Source organism: Furipterus horrens, unplaced genomic scaffold, assembly GCF_987537825.1.
Source record: "Furipterus horrens unplaced genomic scaffold, mFurHor1.1.pri manual_scaffold_4, whole genome shotgun sequence".
NCBI classification, from domain to species: domain Eukaryota; kingdom Metazoa; phylum Chordata; class Mammalia; order Chiroptera; family Furipteridae; genus Furipterus; species Furipterus horrens.
In genome coordinates, this window is record NW_028327174.1 from 170,159,168 (window position 1) to 170,182,819 (window position 23,652).

At 36.9% G+C, this 23,652-nt stretch overlaps 1 protein-coding gene and 1 non-coding gene across 2 annotated transcripts in view; one reads left to right on the top strand and one right to left on the bottom strand.

Moving 5' to 3' along the window:
• Window positions 1-23,652, bottom strand: part of TUT7 (terminal uridylyl transferase 7) — a 54,197-nt gene that overhangs the window by 16,133 nt on the left and 14,412 nt on the right. The window contains exons 10-25 of the mRNA XM_090274245.1: window positions 23,368-23,487; window positions 20,332-20,484; window positions 17,457-17,637; window positions 14,960-16,056; window positions 14,401-14,551; window positions 12,886-12,972; window positions 12,196-12,296; window positions 10,281-10,338; window positions 7,287-7,390; window positions 6,575-6,664; window positions 6,062-6,175; window positions 5,825-5,902; window positions 5,023-5,200; window positions 1,659-1,706; window positions 1,488-1,579; window positions 118-233 (exon numbers count right to left, since the gene is read on the bottom strand). Coding sequence (XP_090130371.1) covers window positions 118-233; window positions 1,488-1,579; window positions 1,659-1,706; window positions 5,023-5,200; window positions 5,825-5,902; window positions 6,062-6,175; window positions 6,575-6,664; window positions 7,287-7,390; window positions 10,281-10,338; window positions 12,196-12,296; window positions 12,886-12,972; window positions 14,401-14,551; window positions 14,960-16,056; window positions 17,457-17,637; window positions 20,332-20,484; window positions 23,368-23,487 — 2,768 coding nt within the window. The remainder of the gene's footprint in view (window positions 1-117; window positions 234-1,487; window positions 1,580-1,658; window positions 1,707-5,022; window positions 5,201-5,824; window positions 5,903-6,061; window positions 6,176-6,574; window positions 6,665-7,286; window positions 7,391-10,280; window positions 10,339-12,195; window positions 12,297-12,885; window positions 12,973-14,400; window positions 14,552-14,959; window positions 16,057-17,456; window positions 17,638-20,331; window positions 20,485-23,367; window positions 23,488-23,652) is intronic.
• Window positions 2,600-2,734, top strand: LOC150013269 (small nucleolar RNA SNORA16B/SNORA16A family). Its single transcript, XR_016510967.1, has one exon. It is a non-coding gene; the product is annotated as a small nucleolar RNA SNORA16B/SNORA16A family (small nucleolar RNA).

Here is a 23,652-nt window from a genome sequence, read left to right on the forward strand (position 1 = left end):
TTCTCTCCCTCCCTTTCCCCTTTTCCCTCTCTCTAAAAATAAAACAAACAAACAAATTATTTTAAAAAGACTGGTACATTTTAGAAACTAAACCACTGCTTTTGAACATTTACTTACTTTCTCCTCAGAGGACAATCCTTCATGAAGTGTCCAATTTTCCCACAAATTCGGCAACATCTATCATTTGGGGCCAGCTCTCCTTCAGTTAGCACATCTGGATCAAAAAAGTACTCCTAGCAAAACATAAATATATACAAATATGAACTATTAATATGAAATCAAAACACAAAAACACATCTGACAGCAATCAGGGATCATATATATCAGCATCGACATATCATTATTATAATTAATATTACTTAAACTGTTTAATTTTGAAATCTAAAACCATTATGAGGTCTAATTCAGGATAGTTTTACCTAAACTCCATTTCTGTTTATTTCTTTTCATCATGCAGGACTGTTTTATCCTAAACCACAAAGGCAGCTTTTTCTCCCAGCACACTTCTAAATAAGAGCATTACACATCCTCAGGAGTTAGCTGCCCCAGGAGTTGGGGGGAACTGAGGCAAGGACAAAGGCTTCACTTTTCTCAAAAAAATGTGAAGGCTAAAACCTAATGAATTGAGGAACATGATTTGCATTACACAGATTACAGAGAAAAAGCAGCTTTGTGCTGCTGGTTTGTTTTATTGTGGCTTCTGGAGGAAAATATCAGAAGGAAGGAAGGAAAGATAATGGTCTGGACTCCAGCCCCTTTGCCACTGAGATTAAGGTGGGGACTAGCAGCAACAGAATCGCCTGGGAGCTTTTAAGAAATGCAAATTCCTGGATCCCAGCCCAGACATCCTGAATCAGAATCTGCACTTAACATCCCCCCCAGGTAATATGCTTGGACAAGTTTCAGGAGCACTGAAAGACTGCCACAGCATCATCCAGCAAAAACCAGATGTACAGATGTAATCAAATTCTGAATATGGTTATAGACCAAACAGTTAGGGTTCATTGAAAGTGTCTTTATTCAGAAAATTAAGGCAGAAAAAAATAACTTTATATTCTAAACATAAAACTCTCTACTCCTAACCCTCTTTTCCCTCACTTTATGTTTATAATGCAATTTTGTTTAATGACTGTGGTTTGATAGAAACCTGAGTATCAGGTTATATGAGACCAGACTGTTCTCTAGCACAGGCAGCATTGTCCCACTAAGGGATTTACTTATTACTCCTTGCAAGTAAAGTAATAAATAAATAAAAGGAATAATCTAGACCTCACATGCGAGGGCAGGATGTCCTAAGGTATGTGTAAACTGTGCTTGGCAGAGGCTGGTCCTGATGAATTGCCTTAAAACAGAGATGTTTTAGAAAAGGTTTTTATAATTTTGTGTTGTAATTGTTTATCTTGGCTAGTCTCAACAGACTTTCAGAGTATTTAAGTAATAAGGGATTACAGAAAATTTTTTTTTTGGTATTTCCAACAGACACTTACCATTTTTGAGGGGCAGTCCTTTGGAAATCCTTTGACTGGAATACCAAATACTCTTCTACCATTAATGAATGCTTTCATTATAAAATTTGTCACTAAGAAAAAAAGAATAAAGGCTCAATTAAATGAATTAAAAGGAGATCACTTCAATGTTTACAAAGTAAATTAACTTACTTTTCCTTGACAATCCGGCTCCAAGATTATGATTCAAATCAAAAGGATCTAAGTTAAAAAAAAAAAAAAAAAGAGAATAAGATAATCAAATAGAAGATACCATTATTCATACAGTAAGTGGTCTAGATAACAAGAGAGTGTTACATAATTTATCTTTAATAAAAGTATTAAATGACTGCCTTTTTAATGAGTTTCAAATCTGTTATACAGCTAAATAATATATATTCCCAAATATAAGCCAAGTTTTTTTTCTCAAAAGTGTTCATAAGAAAAGAGGGTGTTGCCCTGGCTGCTGTGGCTCAGTGGATTGAGGGTCGGCCTGCGAGCCAAGTGTCACTGGTTCGATTCCCAGTCGGGACACATGACTGGGTTGCACGTCAGGTCCCCGGGTCGGGGCGCAAGTGAGAGGCAGCCACACAGTGATGTTTCTCTCCCTCTTTCTCCTTTCCTCTCTCTCTAAAAATAAATAAATAAGCGAACAAATTATTTAAAAATAAAAAAGAAAGAAAAGAGGGTATTTCTTTATATTTGAACCCTTTTAAAATCCTTCTGATTCATATTATGAGGAATTGCTGTATTTTGAATAATAAAATACCATTAGGAGAAGACTAACATTGGCCTGACATTACTTGATGCTAGTTTTGGATGCATATAGAGATCGCAAATATATTTAAAACATTTTAGCACTAAATGTTCCTGCTAATTAACAAGCCTTTCAAAAAAAAAACAACAACTTTACTTTTAGAGAGAGGGGAAGAGAAGGGCAAAGAGGGAAAGAAACATTGAGTGGTTACCTCTCATAGGTGCCCCGACAGGGACTGAACCGGCAACCCAGGCATGTGCCCAGACTGGGAATCAAAAGGGCAACCTTTCGCTTTGCGAAATGGTGCCCAACTGAGCCACATCAGTCAGGGCCAAACAAGCTTTGTAAGGATCACTTTAGTGGCCCTTATCGAAGCTGCTGCTGCTTCCACATAGCTGTTGCAGTCAAAAAGGAGCCCAGGGTGACAGTTTTCCTTGACGGTCGCTGTTCTGTTTGCTGTAACTGATCTGCAACATTTTGGGAAAAGACAGTTTTGAAAAAAAAAAAAAAAAGAAAAGAAAAAGAAAAAAAAAAAAAAAAAAAAGCCCTGGCTGCTGTGGCTCAGTGGATTGAGCATCGGCCTGCGAGCCAAGTGTCGCTGGTTCGATTCTCAGTCAGGGTACATGACCAGGTTGCACGTCAGGTCCCCAGTTGGGGGTGGAAGTGAGAGGCAACCACACAGTAAAAAAAAAAAAAAAAGAAGGATCACTTTAGAAAATAATGCATCATGGATATCATAGAATGCACTTGTAAGATAAATTAAAACATACACAGGCAATGGCTAATTGAATCTCAATTTCCAGTAAAGGCTTCATAAAAGAATTCCCATATGATCTTAAATATTTGCAGTCAAACATTTTAGATGAATGGATGTATGCTGTGTTCTGGAACATTATTTGTTAGATGACCCAGAAAGTGGTAAGAATGATGAAAAAGATGCTGATGCCAAAGATGCATGTGAGATCTGAATAACCTGGTTCATAAAATAAACAGTATTTGATTTATAAATGATTTAAAATAAATATAGGTTCATGATAATTCGTAATTGAAACATTACATGCAGATATTTATTTCCTCGAAATGCTTAAAAACATAGTCAAGAAAGAAAAAAAACCTTTTTGGAGGATCACCTCATTTAAAAAAAGGGAAAATTTCATATATTAGTATGAGTAATGAGGCAAAAAGAGGCACCATTTTAGTTGTCTGTTATGCTTCCCATGTACGATAATTGGAGTATCTCAGGTAGGGATTTATATTCACTAACAGCACTGAAGCAGAGGACTTTTCTCTCAGCTCAATCCTATATTAATAATTGCTATGAGAAGGTTCCTACCTGGCAGGTTTGGTCATGCTTTCTTCTGGCAATTTCTGTGTAATTTTGGTTGTTTGCTTGGGATAATAGAGCTACTCTAACCTTAACTCCTACAGAGTTATAAACAGTTTTACCACCACTAAAATTTCTCAACTCTAGAATAGCCAGTAAAGTCTTCTTTCTAGTTTAGCCTATTACTAATGGCTAAAGATAATCAGGCTTCCCAAATTAAGAACAATACAGTATTCCCCCACTTATCGTGGGTATTACATTCTAGACACCCCCCACCCTGTGAAGTAGGAACCTTACATTTATTCTATACTCTTAAACCTACATAAGTGCATTAATAATTGACAGACCATGAATACCCACTGTGATAATGGAAAGGATAAAACAAAGCTCTGTGTTTTGGACACATGAGATCCAAAGAAGTTAAAACTGTATCTACAACCCATTGTGACTTGAATTTCATTTTAAATATGTTCTCAATATCATAATACTATCAATAGGCAGCAGTAATGATGAAAACGTATCGAGAGCAGTGATTTTTAACTGGTGTAATGTAAAATTTTTTAAAGCATGCAATACCTGACTATGTAGTTAGGGACACTGACCACTTTTCCTTTAAATTGTAAAAAAAAAAAAAAAAAAAAAAAGCAATAGCTAACACAACAATAGCTACCCAGTGTGAATGAATCAAAATTATACCTATTTTTTTCTTGCCAGATTGGCAAAAAATGTATTTTTTTGGTGTGCTGCAGAATTTTAGTAATTAGTTTATGTACCCTACGAGATGAAAAAGGTTAAAAATCACTGACCTAGAGCAACACATTATTTAGGTGGTATAACATTAAAAAATAAAAGACTAAAACAGTATGATTAAATTCAACAAAATATTTCTTAAGTCATTTCTCAGGTCATTATAAGCACTTAAACTTCGTTTGGTCTTTTTATCATTAAAATCCCACAAATTAAAAATAATAAATTACAAACATCAATAGTCCACGAATCCCTGCATTCAAAGGCAAGAAAAGGGATCACCATGGTCAAACTAAATGTCAAAATTTATATATAATTACTAACAGGTAAAAATCATCCATCAACAACAAATAAAGACCTTGAAACTTCACTCTCATTAGGAAGATTTCTAAAGACCCACTTATCTTGAAGCTGGCTTATCTCTATTGTAACCTCTCTTATTCTCTAGTTAAGTGTTTGGTAGGAGTAATAGATCTGTCATGGTGACCAAAGACTTAGATTTGTGAGAGGGCCCACAAGAGGACATCGGTCATTTAAAAATAAATCTTTGTGCAGGAAACAGACAACTCCTTCTGACGCAGGCAGTGATGGGGAGGCTGTGCTGCACATCCCAGTGGCTCAGGCTGCCCTGGGAGAGCTCTGGAAGGAGGGAGAACAATGCCCTCCTAATTAAAATCTATATTCCATTCCATTTTAAGTTTTGATTTTACCTTCAATAACAATGCATTTTGAGGTCCATTGTTTCTTAAAAGTTGTAAGCAGACTTTTTCTTCTGATGCTAATAACATGTTCTTTAAAATCAAATTCCTCTGTGTAGAAACGAAGAAGTCCCAACCAGAGCTGCCCAACAGATTCTGTATTTTTTCCATATTCTGGCCAATAGGTGGGCTAGAAATAGAATAAAATAAGGGATATCAGGCTCTATAGTAAAGTGTTAATATTAATATTCACTTATAATTTATGAAGTAAATTTGGACTTGTTTCTAATTAACTAGTTTAAATATACAAAATATATAATTATATAATTTCCTTTCACATTTTATAATACCATTTCCATGAGTTTTTAATCTCTACCTATGAGTTGGAGATAGGGAGAGCTTAGGGTTTTAAATATCATCCTCAGAATACATGTTACATGTTAGTGGAGGAATCCTGAAATAAACTATTAAAGAATCTTGGTGATAATTCAGAGTCTTCCCAAATTCTCCTTACAAAACCACAGAGCAGATATTCATTCATTTGGGAAGTTACCATTTGGTAACTTTTTGCTACAATTTGGAATTACTGGCATTAAAGAAATCCTGGAAACAGTCCCTAAAAACTCACTTGGCTTAATAAAAATGTCAACTTCAATGAAAACATCTGTATATGCTAGTTTTTAAACTATCATAATATAAATAAGTATAATAAGTGATAGCTGTTGACCATCTATATACTATAGCATAGTAGAGCTATCTTTCAGTCAAGGATGTAAAAAAAAAAAAAACCAAACTCTGCTATTCAAATACGTACCAGTTCATCAATTTGATCAAAAAAATAAGTATTCCAGCCATCAACAAATATTTCAGGTTTCTTTTCACCTTTGTATATCTGCAATTAAATTTTGCACTATTAGTATGGATTATAAACTTAATGCACTGATAAAAACACTTGCTGAAAAATTATTTAAAATTTAACTATAGAGCCACAGAATTTTCAGGAAGGAAGAGGGCTCCAAGATCACCCAGCTTTAGTTTCTTTTACCAATACCTCTTGAAGGACAGGAATGACGGGAGGGCTCCTTTGCTGCAGGAAGTAGAGCACCATAAGCGTGTACGCATATGACGACAAGCTGCCCCGGGAGGCATCGCCGATGTCGCACATCTAGAGGAGAAGAAAACGAGGAGCACAAGGAAAAGATCACCAATGTCTTCTGTTGGCAGCTAGTCCATTCTCAACACAAGTAGGGTGCTCTTATAAGGCACTAATATATAAATTACATTTTCAAATGCTAAAATATGCCAACAAAACCAAGTGAGACCAATTTAAAAAAAGCAAAACAAAACAAAGAACCCAACAAAGCAGTGGAACAGTCACCAGGAAGATCAGATAATCATGTAAAATTTACGACAAATTTTGGCTTGCTGGGCAGGGCTTCCCAAATAGTTAAAAGAAACTTTTGACATGACTATGGTTCTTTAAAAAAAGATACACTTATGTTTTCAACAAGGTCTGAAGATGTAATAACATTTTCTGATAAGTCACGACAGGAAGCATACTCACCTTTGTAAATACTTTCATGGTATAGCATAAATATTTCACTCTGGGATCAATAGCTGAATAAGCAGCTAAGAGTCTCGTGTTATGAAGAGCCTGTTAAAAAGGAAATTACACTATAGGCTATCATTTAGAAGAAAAGATTTTAAGCTAGAATATTCTGAAAAGCTTTATACTGTAATTCATTTTAGAATAAACACATTTAGACTAAAACTAATATTTCTCCCCCAAAGATAAGCTTCATTAACTTACTAGGTAATAATTAAGAATTATAAGTGATATTTGATTTCATAATTTCCATTATGTTAATACATCCTTAGCCTCAATATTCCTAAAAAATAAGGGTTATTAAAAGAATCAGTTTCCTGTAAGTAGATGGACAATTCCCCAACCTGCCCTGGCATTATTTAAATCAAATAATGGGGCCAGAGAGGTCCCATAAAGCCCTGAGGCAAACCAGGTGTGAGACCAGGTACACATGCTCCAAAATTAAAACAAAGTTCAAGCCGAACAAAAGCACCTAACACTCTGACCTCATTTTAAATGAATACTAATATTAACTTAATTCTTTGTTATATCCCCTGCCTACAATCACTGCCAGGCACACAGCAAGTACTCATAAATAACTACTGAAAGAATAAATAAAATGAAATGAATGGCTTAAGAGATATTTGTTTCCCTTAACCTCTCTAAAGAAAAAACCTAGACGAAATCTTACCAATGTGTTATACAAACTGATGTCCACTTCCAGACCACTTCTCAAATGAAAGAACTTTACAATTGGCACCTTTGCTGTTGTAATAGGCAAGATGTTTCTCAGACCTAGGTTGAAAACAGAGAATATCATTAAAACACAGTTGGGCCCAGAAGCTCTTATGTGAACATTTCAATATAAAATGGATATAAACCTAGCTTTGCCTTGTTCACTGTAGTCACTAGGTCTAGTAAAAAGAACTCTCTGTCACTAACAAACATCTGGGAAGATTCTTCTGGCAAAGTTTATATCTATTAAACATATACATATATGAACAAGAAGACAGCCACTGCTCTCCAGGAACTCAATGGATCATGTGACTGTGTGTAGCGCTGTCAGTTTGATCAACACAAAACAGAGGAATCTGTTAGTCTGGACTATGTGGGCCCCACATATTTTCTTCATGACTATCTAACATGGAGAAAAGTCTTTGGGGCAACCATGTGAACCCTTAAAGCAAAAGTTACTTGTCTTGGAGCTAGAAGTTGTGATAGTTAATGGGAGAAATCAACTTTAACAGGAGAGAAGGAAATTGCCTGAGCTAGGCTTTCATAAAGAAGAACAGGCAAAAACAGGAGGCTGATGGATTTAGCGGACAAGGAAAGCTGCACGTGGGAAGGATAGATGTCTGAAACCAAATGGCATGTTCAGGGAACTTTGATGGAACTGTGCAGGCTACAGAGCGGACTTGAGGTTAAGAAATAACAAGTAACAGGAGAATGGGCAGAAACTGGGGAGAGCCCAAATAGTGAACATATGTATCCTACTAATTATCCTTAGAGGCAAAGAGAAGCCAATGAACTGGTATAAGTTGAGGAGAATCATTGACCACATCTATTAAGACAATGCCCCTGGCAACGAATGGACTGGAGACACCTGGACTAGAGGCACGGTGACCATTACAAAAAATGATCTGGGCCTGAACTATCATGGGGGCAAGGAAATGTAGAGAAGCAGCAAGACATGTCTGGAAGCTTCTGTAACTAGATGAGTTGAGGATGTGGAGGCAGGGTGGTAAGGGAGGAAGGCTGTACCAGTAAGACTTACCATTTCCCGAGTACCTAGAATCCTTTACAAACATAACCTCACCTGCACCTTACAGATGAGGAAACACAGACCCAAAGTAATGAACTTGCTTGGGAATGCACAGCTGGTAAATTGTGGAGGTGGAACTGAAATCTAGGTATGACTGGTGCTAAGCTTCTACTGGACCTAGTCCAGGACAGGCTAATTATTACTTCATTCTATCTGATGATTCCAGGGACGCCAATGTCAACAACCAGGAAAGAAGACTCGGAAGGAAGAGAGCAGAAGGAATGCAGAAAAAAGCAAAATGAGTTAATTCTGAGATGCTGGAGTTTGAGTTTCTTATGAGAATGAAGTGATGATATCTAGAGAGCAGATACATGTTGATTTGGAACTTGGGGGTGGGGAAACTGGATGTATGTAGATCAAAGAAATTTCAGCGTTACAGGACTGTGTGGGAGACAGAGGAAGTCTGACTTATATTGAAGGAGAGGAAGGGCAAGGAAGTTCATGTTTACTGAATACTTAGCATATGCTAGGACCCTATTGCCTTTCTTAATCTTGAATGCTATTATTGTTATTCCAACTTTGTAGATAAGTAACTGAATGCAATAAGTGAGGAGGAGCGACTTCTGAATCACAAAGCCAGCAAGTGGGGAAGTCAAGATGTAAAACCAGAAAGACTGATTCCAGACACCCCCCAAACTTTGCTATACTGCCTCTAAATTATAGCCTTTTTCTACACCTGCTTCCATTGTAGAACTTGACACTTATGACACTTAATATAAGCCCATCCTTTAGGATTTATTCGGAGCACATCATCCCGGTTCTTATTTTATCATTCCAATGGTTCCTTTTCTAGTGTCCTTCCTTAATGTCTACACACAGAAATTAAAGCACAGTTCTCAACTTCTCTCAAACAATCCCTTGGAATTCTTTTATTCTTGACTTCTCTATTTTTTTCTCTTTCTTTAAGGTCTTCAAAGAAAAACTTCTATTTAGTTCTTCAATCCTGATTGACAACTCCATATTTTCAATTTCTTACTAGACTGCTACTCTTGGAGATTATACCTTTATGGGAAACTAAACACGCCCACACTGGTGTTCTCTGCAGATATTCCTGTTTCTCAAGCACCCAGACATTAACCTGAACCCTCATATTCTTTTCCTTTTTGAACCACTGGGACCTGGATAAGGTCTTTCTGCTCCGTTACTTAGATTATACCCTCCATAAGAGACTATGCTAGCTGCCTAAAAAGCTTCAGTTATGCTTTTATTAGAACCCTTTTCTCCTGAAAAAACTTCAGTGGTTTCTCGATATCTACGGACTTCACCGTATCTTCTAATAGTTCCCACTTGAAACTCCTATCTAAATGTATCAATCTTGTCACTGTTCTCCAAAATATACTACAGTAATTCTCACGTTCACATCCATGCACTCTAAGGAATGGCTTCTCTTCCTATTCTTTTCAAGTCATATTCACCATAATCTGATATTAGAACAAGCCCATCTTTTTCATGAACCTTCCCTATATAATCATTTCCCACTCTCTCATCAGAAGTTATTTAATACTTACTATTATTAAAAAGACACCGATACCATAAATATGCTATAAATAAGCTACTATACTGTATTATTATTATTTTTTGGCAAATTACTAAATTCTAAGTGTGCAAAACACTAAGAAAAAGATAAAATTATTTTTAGGGCATGCTCTGTCTCTCTCTAGAGCTGCCTGTGCCTTTTTCCTTAGGCGTGTCTCCTTGCCGTTCCTTCCCCTAAGCTCCAAGGGCCCTTCTTTTGCCTCTGTAACTTGTTTCCTGAGCCCACACAGCCCAGCTGGCTCACGTCTTCGATGGCTCACTTATTCTGCCTCTGTCACTTTATAAATAAACATCTGCTTGTAAAAATATATAGGTAAAATAAGCTACCTGAATGTTTTTTGAGGACTCTTGCCAATTCTTCAATAGTTCTTACACAGTCCAACCCCTGCAACAAAAATGGCATAATGTACTGAACCAAAAATGGAAGACAAGTTTCTAACCTGGTTATAAATAGTTTCTATTACCTTCAGAAATAATGAAAATAATTTCAACTTATTCTATACATATTAATTGGTATTCATAGGAAATATCCTAAAGATAAAAAAAAAACACATACACCCTACTTACTAATTGCTTTTGGAGGCTCAACAAAGGCTGAAATAAGAGCCCCTAGAAAAATCTCTGAACCAGTAAGGACTTCCATTTTTCCCCTGTAGGTAATTATGTAACGAAGGAGTAACCAATGTGCCAGCATAAATAAGAGGGAGCTTCTGTGCCCTGTCTAATGCATTCTTGGTAGACCTTCATTACAGTTTCATCAAGAGCTGATGAACTGCTGTAAAGTGATTAAGCTCAGATTATTTCTCCATAGGACTAGCCAAAATGTAACATACAACATGAAAGTCATACAGCACATATGAATATTCCAAATAGATCATGCTTAAAAATATTTGGGCTGACCCTTTCCAACATAAGCCTTTTTGATATACATATACCAGAAATATTTAAAATTTTATTTTAGAAATACCTTCAAAACTATTTATAAATCATATAAAAATTTAATCTTGATGATGTACATTAAGGTCATTCTATCTATGGAGCCCAATATTGTTTATCTACTTTATTCACCAAAGTCGGGCTAGATAACTTGGCTATTTTCCCAAATCAGGTACATCCTCAAAAAACAAAGACTTGAAACTAAGAAAAGGCATAAAAAGATCTTGGCCAACAGAAGCGCCACTCAGGTGGATATACAGCATTTGGACTATTAAAAAATTTAAAGAACAACACAAACAAAGGAACTAAATAGAACAAAGAGCAGAATAGCAGTCAATAGGGGGGAGGGGAGAGGGAGAGAAGGGGGATAAGTAAGGGAAGGGTTTAGTCAAGGAACGTGTATGAATGACTCATGGACATGGACAACGGGGAGGGATATGATTGCGGGAGAGGGGGTGGGTTGGGTGGGGGAGAGAAATTAGGGGAAAAGGGGACAACTGTAATTGAAAAACCAAAATAAAAAGAAAAAAACCATTGGAAAAAACAAAAACAAAAACAAACAAAAAAAAATTTAAGAGTAGAGATTCAGTACTTCTCAGACTTTATACCTTTTGACAGTATTTTATATTTCATAAATGCCTTCATATTCACCAGAGCTGGCAAACCTTTTGTTTTGTAGACAATATGCCTGTTGCAGTTACTCAATCCAGCAGTTATAGTCAAAGTGGTAGCAGACAATACATAAATGAGGTGGTGTGGCTATGTTCTAATGAAACTGTGCTTACAAAACAAGCAGTGGGCAGAATTTAGCCTGTGGACCATAGCGTCTGCTGACTCCTGACATACATGATCCAAGCTGATGTGCCTAACAATCTCTTGAGGCAAGAGGACCAGAATTAATATTTCTATATTAACCAAAGATCACATGTGTAGGGACTGATGAAACCAAGTTTTTCTTGAATTCAGGTATCTGGACTGTAAATTAGCACTCCTATCACTATAGCACATTGCCTGCTTGCTAACAAACTCAGAAAGCTTTATGTGAGTCTATGCATCTAAATCAGCCTAGTGGCCATGCCACTGGAGAGGCTGGCTTGGCTTTCTAGAATTCCCAGATGTCACTTTCAAATCCACTTTGTACTACAGGTTCAAAGTACAAGCCTTTCAACTCCTCATTCACCTCTAAATTTCTTACTGTATTTGGCCAGACTGTGTCCTGATAAATTTGGAAAACACAAAGCTGTATGTCAGTCAAGGTTGTCAAATCACTCTGCCACAGCAAATGGAATTTTATGTGTCACTGTACCTCAGCAGTTTCAAGTCCATTAATTGTCATACAGATGTCAAGGTCACTCTGTTTGAACCCAAATCCATTTTTGGAGGAGCCAAACAAGCTCAATTTAGTTCCTGTTAGGGATATACGAAAAGTAATAACTAATTACCTGAGCACATTTAATTTTCAGATCTAAAGGGCCCTCTCATGAATCAAAATACCCAGTTAGCTATCCTATATTAATCTCATAATTATGCTCTTATTAATTAGTTACTTATTATATTTTCTCTCAAATTTTACTTTAAATAAATTCAAGCTCCATATGGCATGAAAGATTACCAAGTGCCACTTGATTCTTGAATCTAAGGACATTTTGAGGAAAATGTGGACCACCTAAACTTATTTAATACTGTAAGCTTACTACTCCCTAAATAAATTCATTTTTTAGAGGCATGAACTCTGGCTCTAAACATAATACTCAACGAAATTCACTTTGTGGCATCTGCTAAGAGAAATCCTACACTGCAACCGTCTTCTCTGTTGGAAAGCTAGGATGGGCAGACCAGTGACCGTCCTAGGTCTATCACACAACTGAAACCCTGTCCCAATCACTGCAAGATTACATTCTTATTCTCATAATAAAGGTGACTGTAACACATGAACACTTTCTGAAGGAAGGTCATGCTGCTACCCTTCTTTTCTTAAACGTAAAGAATTATTTACCTGGAAACTCTTGTCTTATGAAACTTTCCAGGTTTTGCCGAATATGTTCGCGAGCCTGATCTTCTGAAATAGTTGGAGAAAAATCCTCTGTTTAAAATAAATAAAAACGTTCAGAAACAAAGATTGTTCTCATTCTCTGAAAACTATATTTTTAATAAAATAAAACCTAACAGGTTTAAAAACAAAAGTCCTACATTTTTTGTGTTTTCTTGGTAGACAGCATAGGCAATGTAAAATAAAGAAGATGCCTTAAAAAAAAAAAAAAGATTCTATCAACAAGAACTGCTTCTGAAGTAGAAACTAATCTGAACAAGGGTTCCAGTACTGGGTTTCAGAGACCCGGGCTTGAAAAGGGCAGCTTTCATTCAGGGAACTCTCCCAGAGTTTGAATACAAAAGTTTGTGTGTGCATACGTGTATATATTTAAGGAGGACCTACAGTTTCTTTTCATAGAGTATAACCTCCAAAAAGGTTGGAAAACAGTAAATCACTCATTACGAACGGCTGTCTCCTAGCAGACAGATACCTCAAGATGTAAAAACATGATGCCTCAAGTTCTACTCTAAGTAGCTGCATCCTCTAAAAAAACTTTTTGTATAAATTTAAACCTCTGTATACCAATGCTTCCCCAAACTGGTGTCTGTTAAAGGGCTGCTACGTAGGTTATTAATTAGTGTTAACCAAACAAGTATTCTGTGCTCAAATATTGGAAATATTGGGTTAAAGAGTTAAAGAAATAAGTTATTTACCATAACATTTTTCAAAAGCCTTTATTATGCTAATGTACCCTGTGACTCTCTGAGGGAAGAAAGGGTAGGGTTAGGATTATTCCATACTTGACCTGTGAAATACTTCTTGTCACAAAATACTATTAACTGTACCTTGAAACACATTTCAAGAAACACCAGTTGGGAAATGAAAGTACTCTAATCTTAAGACTTTAAAGACCCTCCCTCTCTGTCTTTAACAATGTTTTATTGTGTGCTGGGAACGGAACCGGTTACACAGAACACAGCAGATACAACAGAGGATGAAGGAGACTTAGTCCCTATAATGGGACTAAGATTAGTGATTCAGGTGATTCTCAAAAAAACATGAATATACTACTTTAACAAATGAAAACAAATGTTAGTACAGTATTCCCTCACTTACTGCGAGTATTATGTTCTAGACCCCCCCCAGTAATAGGTGAAAATCCGTGAAGTAGGAACCTTACATTTATTTTAGTATTTATATATATTTTAAGGCTTTATAAACCCTTCTCACACACTTATAAACCATTCCCAGTCCCTTATTAACCTTTTCCACACTTTTATAAACACTACTTATGTTCTTAAACATATTCTACACTCTTAAACCTACGTAACTTTAACAACATACGTATATAGTACTGCAAAATCCCACGATAAAGCGAAAAATCTGTGATAAATAATTAAATATATTTTTAAAAATCCCGTGATACAGTGAGGCCGCGATAAGTGAACCGTGATATAGAGAGGGACTACTGTAACTTACTATAACACTGGAAGCAAACTTGATCCAGGATACTTAAAAATTTGGGTGTTAATGGTGGCAAAGGTTCCAGCTGGATTCTTCTGAAGTCTTCAGGGCAGTCCTTTTTTCGGTGACCCTCTCGTTTGCATAAATTGCACACTACCGTAGGAGACTGCAGGAAGAGGGCAAAGCAAGATAGGATTTAAGATAAAACTTTATTTGCCAAATAAAATAGTCCTGAATCATTTTTTTTTTTTAAGCACACAGTCTACTCTTCTTGTTCCAAAGGAATAACAATGTAACGTGCAGCCATTCCAAACTATCTAGGACAGGGACATCCTGAAGGCCTTGAGAGGTGGAAAAGGCAGTTATTTTCACTATCAACAGCATTCCCTTTCTCCTATGCAAATTCCCAGGAGCTTAAGGAGGAAAGCAGACCAGGTATTGGAATGAAAGACCAACTAATTAACCACTATCAAAACGGGAGAGCCCCGTTCCAGTATATGAAATTGAAATCACATGCATTACCACTGTTTCAAGTCTCCCAGTTCTATGTCTAGGACTGGCACTGATTACCTACCTTGCCTTTGGTGAAGGTGAGTTTACTAAATTCGTAGAAGAAATCAGGTGGACCCAAAGCTGAATTTTCTTCACGTACACCTTCTTCCTTAAGACTGATTTTATTAAGTTCCATTAGTAGAGCTCCATCCACACCTTTTCCAGGTTCTTTCAAGTCTTCATCCTTAGACTCGCCTACCTCCTCATCCTCTTCAGACAGGGCATCCTCATCCCCTGACCTGGTGTAGACATTGTCTAACTCATCTTCATGAGCAACACCGTCCTCATCTTTTTCGTCCTCATCTTTTTCGGTAACTGACAGCCTGGGTTCTTCATCTTCCTCCTCTTCCTCTTCACCGGAGTGAATGACTCCTGATGTCTGGCCCTGTCTTGAAGGGGCAAAGTGGCTTAGAGCATCTTCTAGTTCATCAGTACCTTCTAAGCTTTCTTCACCAATATCAGCGATGTTATCTAAGGTAGCAAATCCATCACACTCTTTAGCTGAAGGATTTTGGAAGCTTTCTAAATCCAAATTGCTATCTATCTCAGTATTTTGTGTGCTACCAGAGACGACAGGTGATCCATGTTTGCTACTGCTTAAATCTTGAGCATCAACAGTCAAAGGATGCTTGCCCTCCCTTCCAATTTTTCCTTTCTCAGTTTTACTTCCTGTTTCTTGAAGGTGTTCATTAATATCCTCATGATCACCAAAACTGACTTCTGCATTGCTACAGTCTGAGTTTTCTAGATGTACGCTGATGTGTGTGTTTCCCGTTTCCTCTGTTGGAGGGGTTGCAAAGCTTTCAGCAATCTCTTCACGAGTAAGCGGCTGTTCCTTGCAGGTGTTTGCAGCTGAACTGGGAGCATGGGCACCCTGAGCCACAACTGGGTTTTTGAGTTTATCATTTTTTGCTTGTAAATCTGGATCAGTCTTTGCTACTTCTTTAGAATGTTCTGAAATACATCTAACAGTACTCAGAGGCTTTGGAAGGCTAGATTTTGTAATTATATGTGGAAGAGCAAAATATTTATATGTTGTCCTTAAACAATGAAGTATATATTCAAAAACAGGTTGATTATTGAGGGTCCTTGCCACATTTCTTTTAACAGAGTAGGGATCTGTAACAACAACAAAAAAAATCCATCATTTGTATACAAATGCATACATTTAGCCTGCTCAAGATAAAAACAGACAACAAATAAACAATTATAAAATTAAGCATGTTATATTAAATATCCTTTAAAAAACTTGGGGATGAGGAGTAAGAAGATATAGTTTAAGAACAAAAAGAAATGTTTTCTTCTGCTTTATAAGAGTACCCACTCTGTTCTGAACCAGTACCCCTTCCCTATTTTGTTCTGTGACTGTGGAGGTAAAAAAGATGTCAAAGATGTCAAGAGTGTGGCTCTTGTGCCCTGGGGAAGTGAGGACTTCCTGCCAGGCTCTGCTGAGTGTTCTGCCTCCCCACTCAGCCAGGCCCTGTGGTTTGTAGAGCTTACCTCCGCTCTTCTGCCCTGGGAAGCCCCATCACTGAACTGGCTGGACTGAATTCAGGGGTGAGAGGGAGGCACCAGGAGGAGACACCACTTCTCTCAATCTTTTCTCCTCCCCTAGACTCCAGCAGGTTAGGCAATTGGCCAGAAGAGCTGAGCCAGAGAAACTGCAGGGGAGGGTTTAAAAATGTGAGATCCCTATGACTGCACACAGAATTTATGCAAAATGCAAAATGCACCAAAAAACAAAAAACAAAAAACCCCAAAAATCCTCTTATGCAATATAAAGCTTGAAAAAAAAAAAAAATCAAGCAAAAATAAGAGAATTCCATTTAGGAGTTTCTTTAAATTATTTTGAGGAGGAGAATTGAGATTTCTAGAGAGGTTCCAACCTCCTGACTTTGAAAAGCTGAGAAGAGCTAGTCCATTTAATGAAGTCTATAGGGCACATAAGTGTATATTTCATACAATGTTTTCAATGAATGAGCCTTCACTAGAAAAATTGTTTTTATGACATAAGTTCTAAATGTTACTGCAGATGTTCCAAAAATAACTATCCTTTCTATGGTGAGGAATCTAACAGAGAATGTTATTTTTCACGAGTAAAAGCGTTTTCCTCAACCTTGTAAAACTAAAGAACATCAACAACAATTCATGAAAGAACTGCATCTAAAAATACAGAAATGAGAAAATTAGAAGAGGGAAGGGGACTCATACATCACTGGGAGAGGGTTCAAGTTGTTAAGCAATTTACAAAGAAAGCAAGGATTCAGCCAGCCATTATTTTAGTAGCTTAAGTAATTAAAATGTCTTACTGATGCATTTAAAAAACTTAAAATGAACAGTTTAGTCCCTTGGAATGACCCACTGTAACACATGCAGGATTCTAGCTATTTATTTCCCTTTCGGTGTCAGGCCTACCTTACATGTAGGAGCTGAAAACAGACTGAAATAAAAATCATGCTGTTAGACTGGTGCCTTAAAACAAACAAAAAAAGAAATTAAAGATAAACATTTTGAGATACCTTCAATGGCAATGCGCTTTTTGGGCCAATCCTTTGATTCACGAGATATCATTTCTTTGACCCGGACACTTATCACAAAATCGGCCAAATTAAATTCTAAAGCATAGAATCGAAGCAATTCCACCCAGAGCTGCCCAACTGGTACTGAAGGCTGGTGTTTTAAATCAAATATTAATGATACCTATTAATAGCGAAGAGAAAACACAGGTTATTTCAGATGTCAGCACAATCTCATAAACATCATATTTTAAAAATATGAAAAACTTTAGCAAAGACAGGAATTTGACAAACCATTTAGATAAACCATATTCCAGTTTCAATTTTGCTTGTGGAAAAATAGCACTCCTTCATTACACTGCTGGTATTAGAGTATTTTAAAATCTTGTATTATCACAGGAATAGACAGGCAGTTAGTTGTACGTAATCAGGCAGCGCCCCTAATTTCAGTTTTAATGACAGGTAGAGAGAACTGTGCATCTTTCTCCTCTTGGCACTGAGCTCTCCCTTTTTCTGCAGCTAGAGGGTGCTTTTTCAATGTTACACACCGAAATGGGGAGTAGCTAAAGGCACAGAGTAGAAGGAAAAGTGCTCCTCTCATTAGCTCTGAGAAGCTACGTAAGTTCACTGAATCTGCCAGTGATTTTAAAATTGATTTTAAAGTCAAATAACTCTTGATCCTATCAGAACTTAACGCTAGTTTTACATTCACACTCCTGACAAGCTGGAACACACTGTGCTGTAATATACTAGAGAAAGCACACAGGACTTAGAATAGAAAAAAAAATGTGTTCAATACTAATTCTGCCACATCATAGTTCTTACTGCTCTGGACTTTATTTCTTTATTCTCAGTTGGCAGCACAGTACAGTGAATAAGAGAACTGGCTCTGGAATGAGACATACTTAGGTCTGAAACCCAGTTCCGCCATGTACTAGCTGTGTATGATCCTAGTCAAGGTATACAAAGCTGTCTACGCCTCGGTTTCCTCATGTGAACAATGGGGATCACAGTACCCACCTCACAGGGATGTTGGGAGGACTGAGTGAGAGAGTGTCTGAAAAGAGCTTAGCACAGTGCCTGGCACACATGTTCAAAAAATGGTCGCTATCATTATCTGCAGAGTAGGGATGATACCACCTATAACACAGGATAGTTATGAGGATTAAATCAGAAACGAGGGAAAGCAGACTTGTTTGCTCTCTGTATTTGTTCACTTAGATATAATCTTTTAGTACGAGAAATCCATTTATCACTGAAACATAATGTTACAACTTTAAGATGCTCTTAAGAGGTAATCTAGTTCAAGAGAAGAGACTGAAGCCAGGGAGTTTACGTGACCTGCCAAAGGTACCACTGCCTGTCAGTGGCCGAATGAGAACAATGTCTCCCATGCCTGTACAGCGCTTTCACCACACCATGTAATTTCGACAGTGTCCAGACCTCACTTTCAGAAGTGGCAGCATGATTACTCTACCCAAATAGCATAAAAATGTAGAGATCAAGTATTCAGTGGGACTTACAGTGATAGCTTTTCCTTCTAAGGCATACAAATTTGTTCCCAATTGTACTGTATTATATCAAGCTTCAAAACAAGAGGTATGGTATTTTATTAAACACCAAATCTGAACCACAAAGGTTCTGTCTAATAAGACAGTCATCAGGTGGATTTATAAAGAACTGGTTGAAAATGGAAGCTGTTTAGGTCCCAAACACTATAGTTGAGGACACAAAGAAAATCCCCAGAAATTGAAAGCCTCTTAAAATTTCACCTCTTTATAAGCCTTATTCAGCATTACTAAACATTTTTAGGCATCTCACTGAAATGACTTGATAATACCAAAATATGAGACCTAAGAGACCCTTGACCTATCTAGACTGGTGGCACTTAAGCTGTTTTTTTGTTTTGTTTTGTTTTTAAGTAGAGAACATTTTCTTTTTTGGCACTGAATGAAGCATTCTATAAATCAAGCCCTTATGAGAGGATACCAATAACATACCCATTTATAGGTGAGGAAACTGGGGCACACAAAGATTAAATGACTTGCTCAAGGACACACACTAGGAAGCAGGGGAGCTGGGACACGAATTTGCATAATCTGGCTCCACAGCCTGTGCTCTTATCCACTACTGGAACCCCAATTAGGACACATATGTGTTGCTGTGCTGGTGGCAGCCGAGGAAGAGAGGCGCCACCTCCCACCCCCACCCCCCCCGCCCTCCCAGGAGTCTAGAAAACACAACTGAAGCACCTATGATTCACACTGTCCCTCATTTTAGGCATGGACTAGAAGAGTGACGTGACTTACTGGTGTAAAGCTGGGATTAAAATCCTGGCCTCAGAGGTATTTTGTGGATACTATTGTCATTTTTTCACCCCAAAGGATTATAAGGAAGGGTTGTGGGGTCTTATTACTAGTATAATTACACTGCTCAGATTTTTGTTTATAAAATTCATATGACATTTCTTTCCTTATGCATAAATTACCCTTCCCACCCCTAATAGTATAAATGGAAACAAGTTCATATACTTATTCATTGTTACTTTAGTAATCTGAGGTTAACTTTTCATATATTTAAACCTCATAATACCATCTAAGACAAAACTACTTTGAAGATAGACAGAAATTTAGCTTTGAAATCTCAGAATCTTTCACAGGGCCTTGCATATAGACCTACATCAATAACTGTGAATATAATGATCTAAATTTTCACCTTTTCTCATTGTCTATTCAAAGGATTGCAGAACCTAGGAAATGAAACATTCATGAAACTGTTAAGATAGTTGAAGAAAGAGAGGACTGATTAACTCATAAATTCTACACTTAATGACTGAATTAACAACAGATGGTAAAATTAGAAGTAGGAGAGAACAGACCTGTCCCCTTTTAACAGGTACTTTTTTTGGTGTCTCTTCTTTTGTTGTGCCTGCATCTCCTGAGGCATTATCAGTGTATTCCCAGACCACAACATCTTTCTGAATATCTTTTAGGCTGAAGTTGCCTAGTTTATTTAATGAGAATCCTTCAATCTAGAAAAAATTAGACACGTTATCATAAGGTAGAAACAATTTTATATCAATCAGAGCTTATTAAATCCTGGAAGGAATGAAAAGATAACATACCCATATAGTTCACTGAAAATAAACAAGGTATCAGTTATGAAATATCTTGAGATATCTACAAATTTCAAAATATATTTTTAAAGTAAAAAACAAAGTTTTGATTTGCAAAAGAAATGGTGATTTGTGAAATAATTCTTTAGTAAATAATGTAAGAGAAGGCAACATGGCCTAGGCCTAAGGCCATAAGTTCTGCAGTAAAACAGTCTGGGATCAAATCTCAGCTCTGGGGGTGGGTGAGGTAGAAGAGGGTATTGTAAGGGGGATAAATGGTGATTTAAAGAGACTTGACTTGGGTTGGTGAACACACAATAAGCAGATGATGTATTATAGAATTATACACCTGAAACCTACATAATTTTATTAACTAATGTCACCCCAATTTATTTAAAAAAATATGAAAGGAGAAAAAAATTTCAGCTTCCTCATCATGTACTTTTTTTTAGGTGTCACGTTTTTATTAAAAGGGATAACACTGGAACCTCCTTCATGGGATAGTTGTGACATGAAATAGTGAAAATAAAGGATTCAGATACCCAGGGTATGGCATGTAGTAAATGCTCATAAATGTAAGAAATTGTTTCTACTCATATTGTTGAGATGTAAAATGCTGAAGGACAGTCTGGATTCAAAAGGTCTAAGAAACATGAAACCAAACTGAACAGGATTCTTTAGTGTACCGTGGAATTTACGACAGCCTTTAAACAGATTAATGTACACAATAAATTGTGGGGTAGGGTGTGGATGTGGTATGCCATCTCACAAATGTATTTCCACATCAGATGGGCTACTTCTTTGGTTTAGCAGAGCAATCCATCCAAAGACAAAACCAAAAACATGTTGCTACCAGTTATAATGATTTCCTTCAGACTCAGGATGAAATTCAGAGTTCTTTCCAGGGCCTAGAGTGCCCACGTAATCTGGCCCTTTGCTACTTTTCTGACCCATCCTGTTGGCTCACAGCTGACATGCTACTCCTTCGGCTTGGAAAATCCTTTCCCCCCACAAGCAGCCCACTCTCCCTTACTGCATTCAAGCTCTGCTCGAATAGCTTTTTCTCTAAATAGATCCTCCCCATTCACTTTCTGTCCTTCTTCCCCTGCTTTATTTTTCCCCAGAGAAATTATAGCCACTCGATATGTACTTATCTTTCTCACCTCACTGGATATGTAACTATGAGGATGAGAATGTTGTTTTATTCACTGATCTAACTCTAGCATCTAGAACAGTGCCTGGCACAGGTAAATGCTCAGTGAGGACTTGCTGACTGACTGAAAGATCAAACCACTCTCTTATAGAAAACACTCCAGAAAATATAAGGTACAGTGACTGTTTGTTAGATGTATGTATGCAATTATTTTTCTTCAATTCTGTGGTTAATGTTTTTGTTTTCCTGATGGGTTTTGAAGACTAATCTTCTGGGCATTTTATAGTTTTCACTATGACATTTATGTCTTTAATTCATTTTGAGTTAATTTAGGGGCATATTATAAGGCAAAGATTTAATGTTCACTCTTTTCCCTTATGGATATCTAGTTTTCGCAGCATCAATTGTTGAAAAGACTTTACTTTCCCCCAATAAATTGCTTAATTCATTGCTTAACTGGAGGAGTCATTCAGACTTCCGGACTCCTACTTGTGTCTGACTGGAAAGGTTATTTATCAACTAAGGGTTGGCTTTGTTTTGTTCTCTCACTCTTTTACACCAAGATAGTAGTCTATAGCAGATACCTTTCCAAGGTCCTGAATTCTTTCATTTCAGTACTACAAACACAAAGAGATCTCCCTTTAGACAACTGGGGCACACACTGAACTGTAATCCCTTATACCAGGACAGAGTTTTTATGGGGCTTATTCTGCTTTAGTCTTTATTCCTAAATCCCTGCAGATTAAAGGGCACTGCTTAATCCTCAGTTTAAGTAAAACGAACAAATTCCCTATAATTATATTTTTTTCTATGTATTCACAGTAAAGAACTATTGCTCTGGTACATGCTCCTTAAATAATGAGAATTCTACACATAGTAAGGAGAAAGGTAGTTAAAATACCCAAGGTGCCAAAGTTAGCTTTTCACCAAGTGAGCCTTTCTATAGAGATTTTATCAAGAGAAATACTTAGGGATTAAACGTGAGGTTTCTAAGAGGATGACCATAATAATATTTTGACTTTAAGATGGCTTATTCCTAAATCTTATTATATGAATAAATCAACTAAACTCTATCCAAAAAGAAAGAATGGTCACATAACTGAAGTCTAATTCTTCTTCAAGATTCAAGATAATACCAAAGTATTTTTCAAGAGGTGACTACTAAGTTCTGCATCAATAGCAATACTTATATTTTCTTTGTTTCATAGGAACTGGGAAACAAGATAACTAAAGGCTAGAAATAGAAATTAAGTTATAGGGAACCAAATGCTTCCTACAGTGGGTTTGGAGGAGATATGTAAATTCAAATATCAAATTATAAAACTGTACCCAAAGCAAGTGTGTACCAAATGATAAATCTAATACAGGTCCACATCCTCTTTGTTCAAAACCGTCAGGATCATATGCATTTCACATGTTGTTTTCATCAGTTTAGACAAGTTCTCCCAACAGAGTATAGGGCAGCATCTCATAAAACAATTCATTAATATTTCATCAGTGAAAGGTATGAATGTTCACACTAGTAGGATAAACATAACTCGTGTCAGTTCTGAGTAGATTCTCAGATTTTGAAATTATGCACAGATATTGTGTGGCCCTGTAATAAAAACCAATATTGAATATACAACCAAAAAAAAGTTTTATACCCATGATCCTAGATAAACAGGCAGAAGGGGTTCTTTCCTCTGTTGAAGAAAGAAAACAGTCATCAGGGCAAAGACATAAGGTGGCAGACCTCCTTCTTCAGGGCAATCTATACTGCAAAGCTGCAAAGGAGAGAAAGGAGGATAAGCATTCTTTTGTACCAATTTATCATTTACACAATGTGGTCTAAAACCTGTAACTTCCTTTACTTGTATTACATGATTTACTCTTTAGAATAAAACACCACAGTGACACAATGGAAAAACTCCTTATACTTTTGGGGCAAC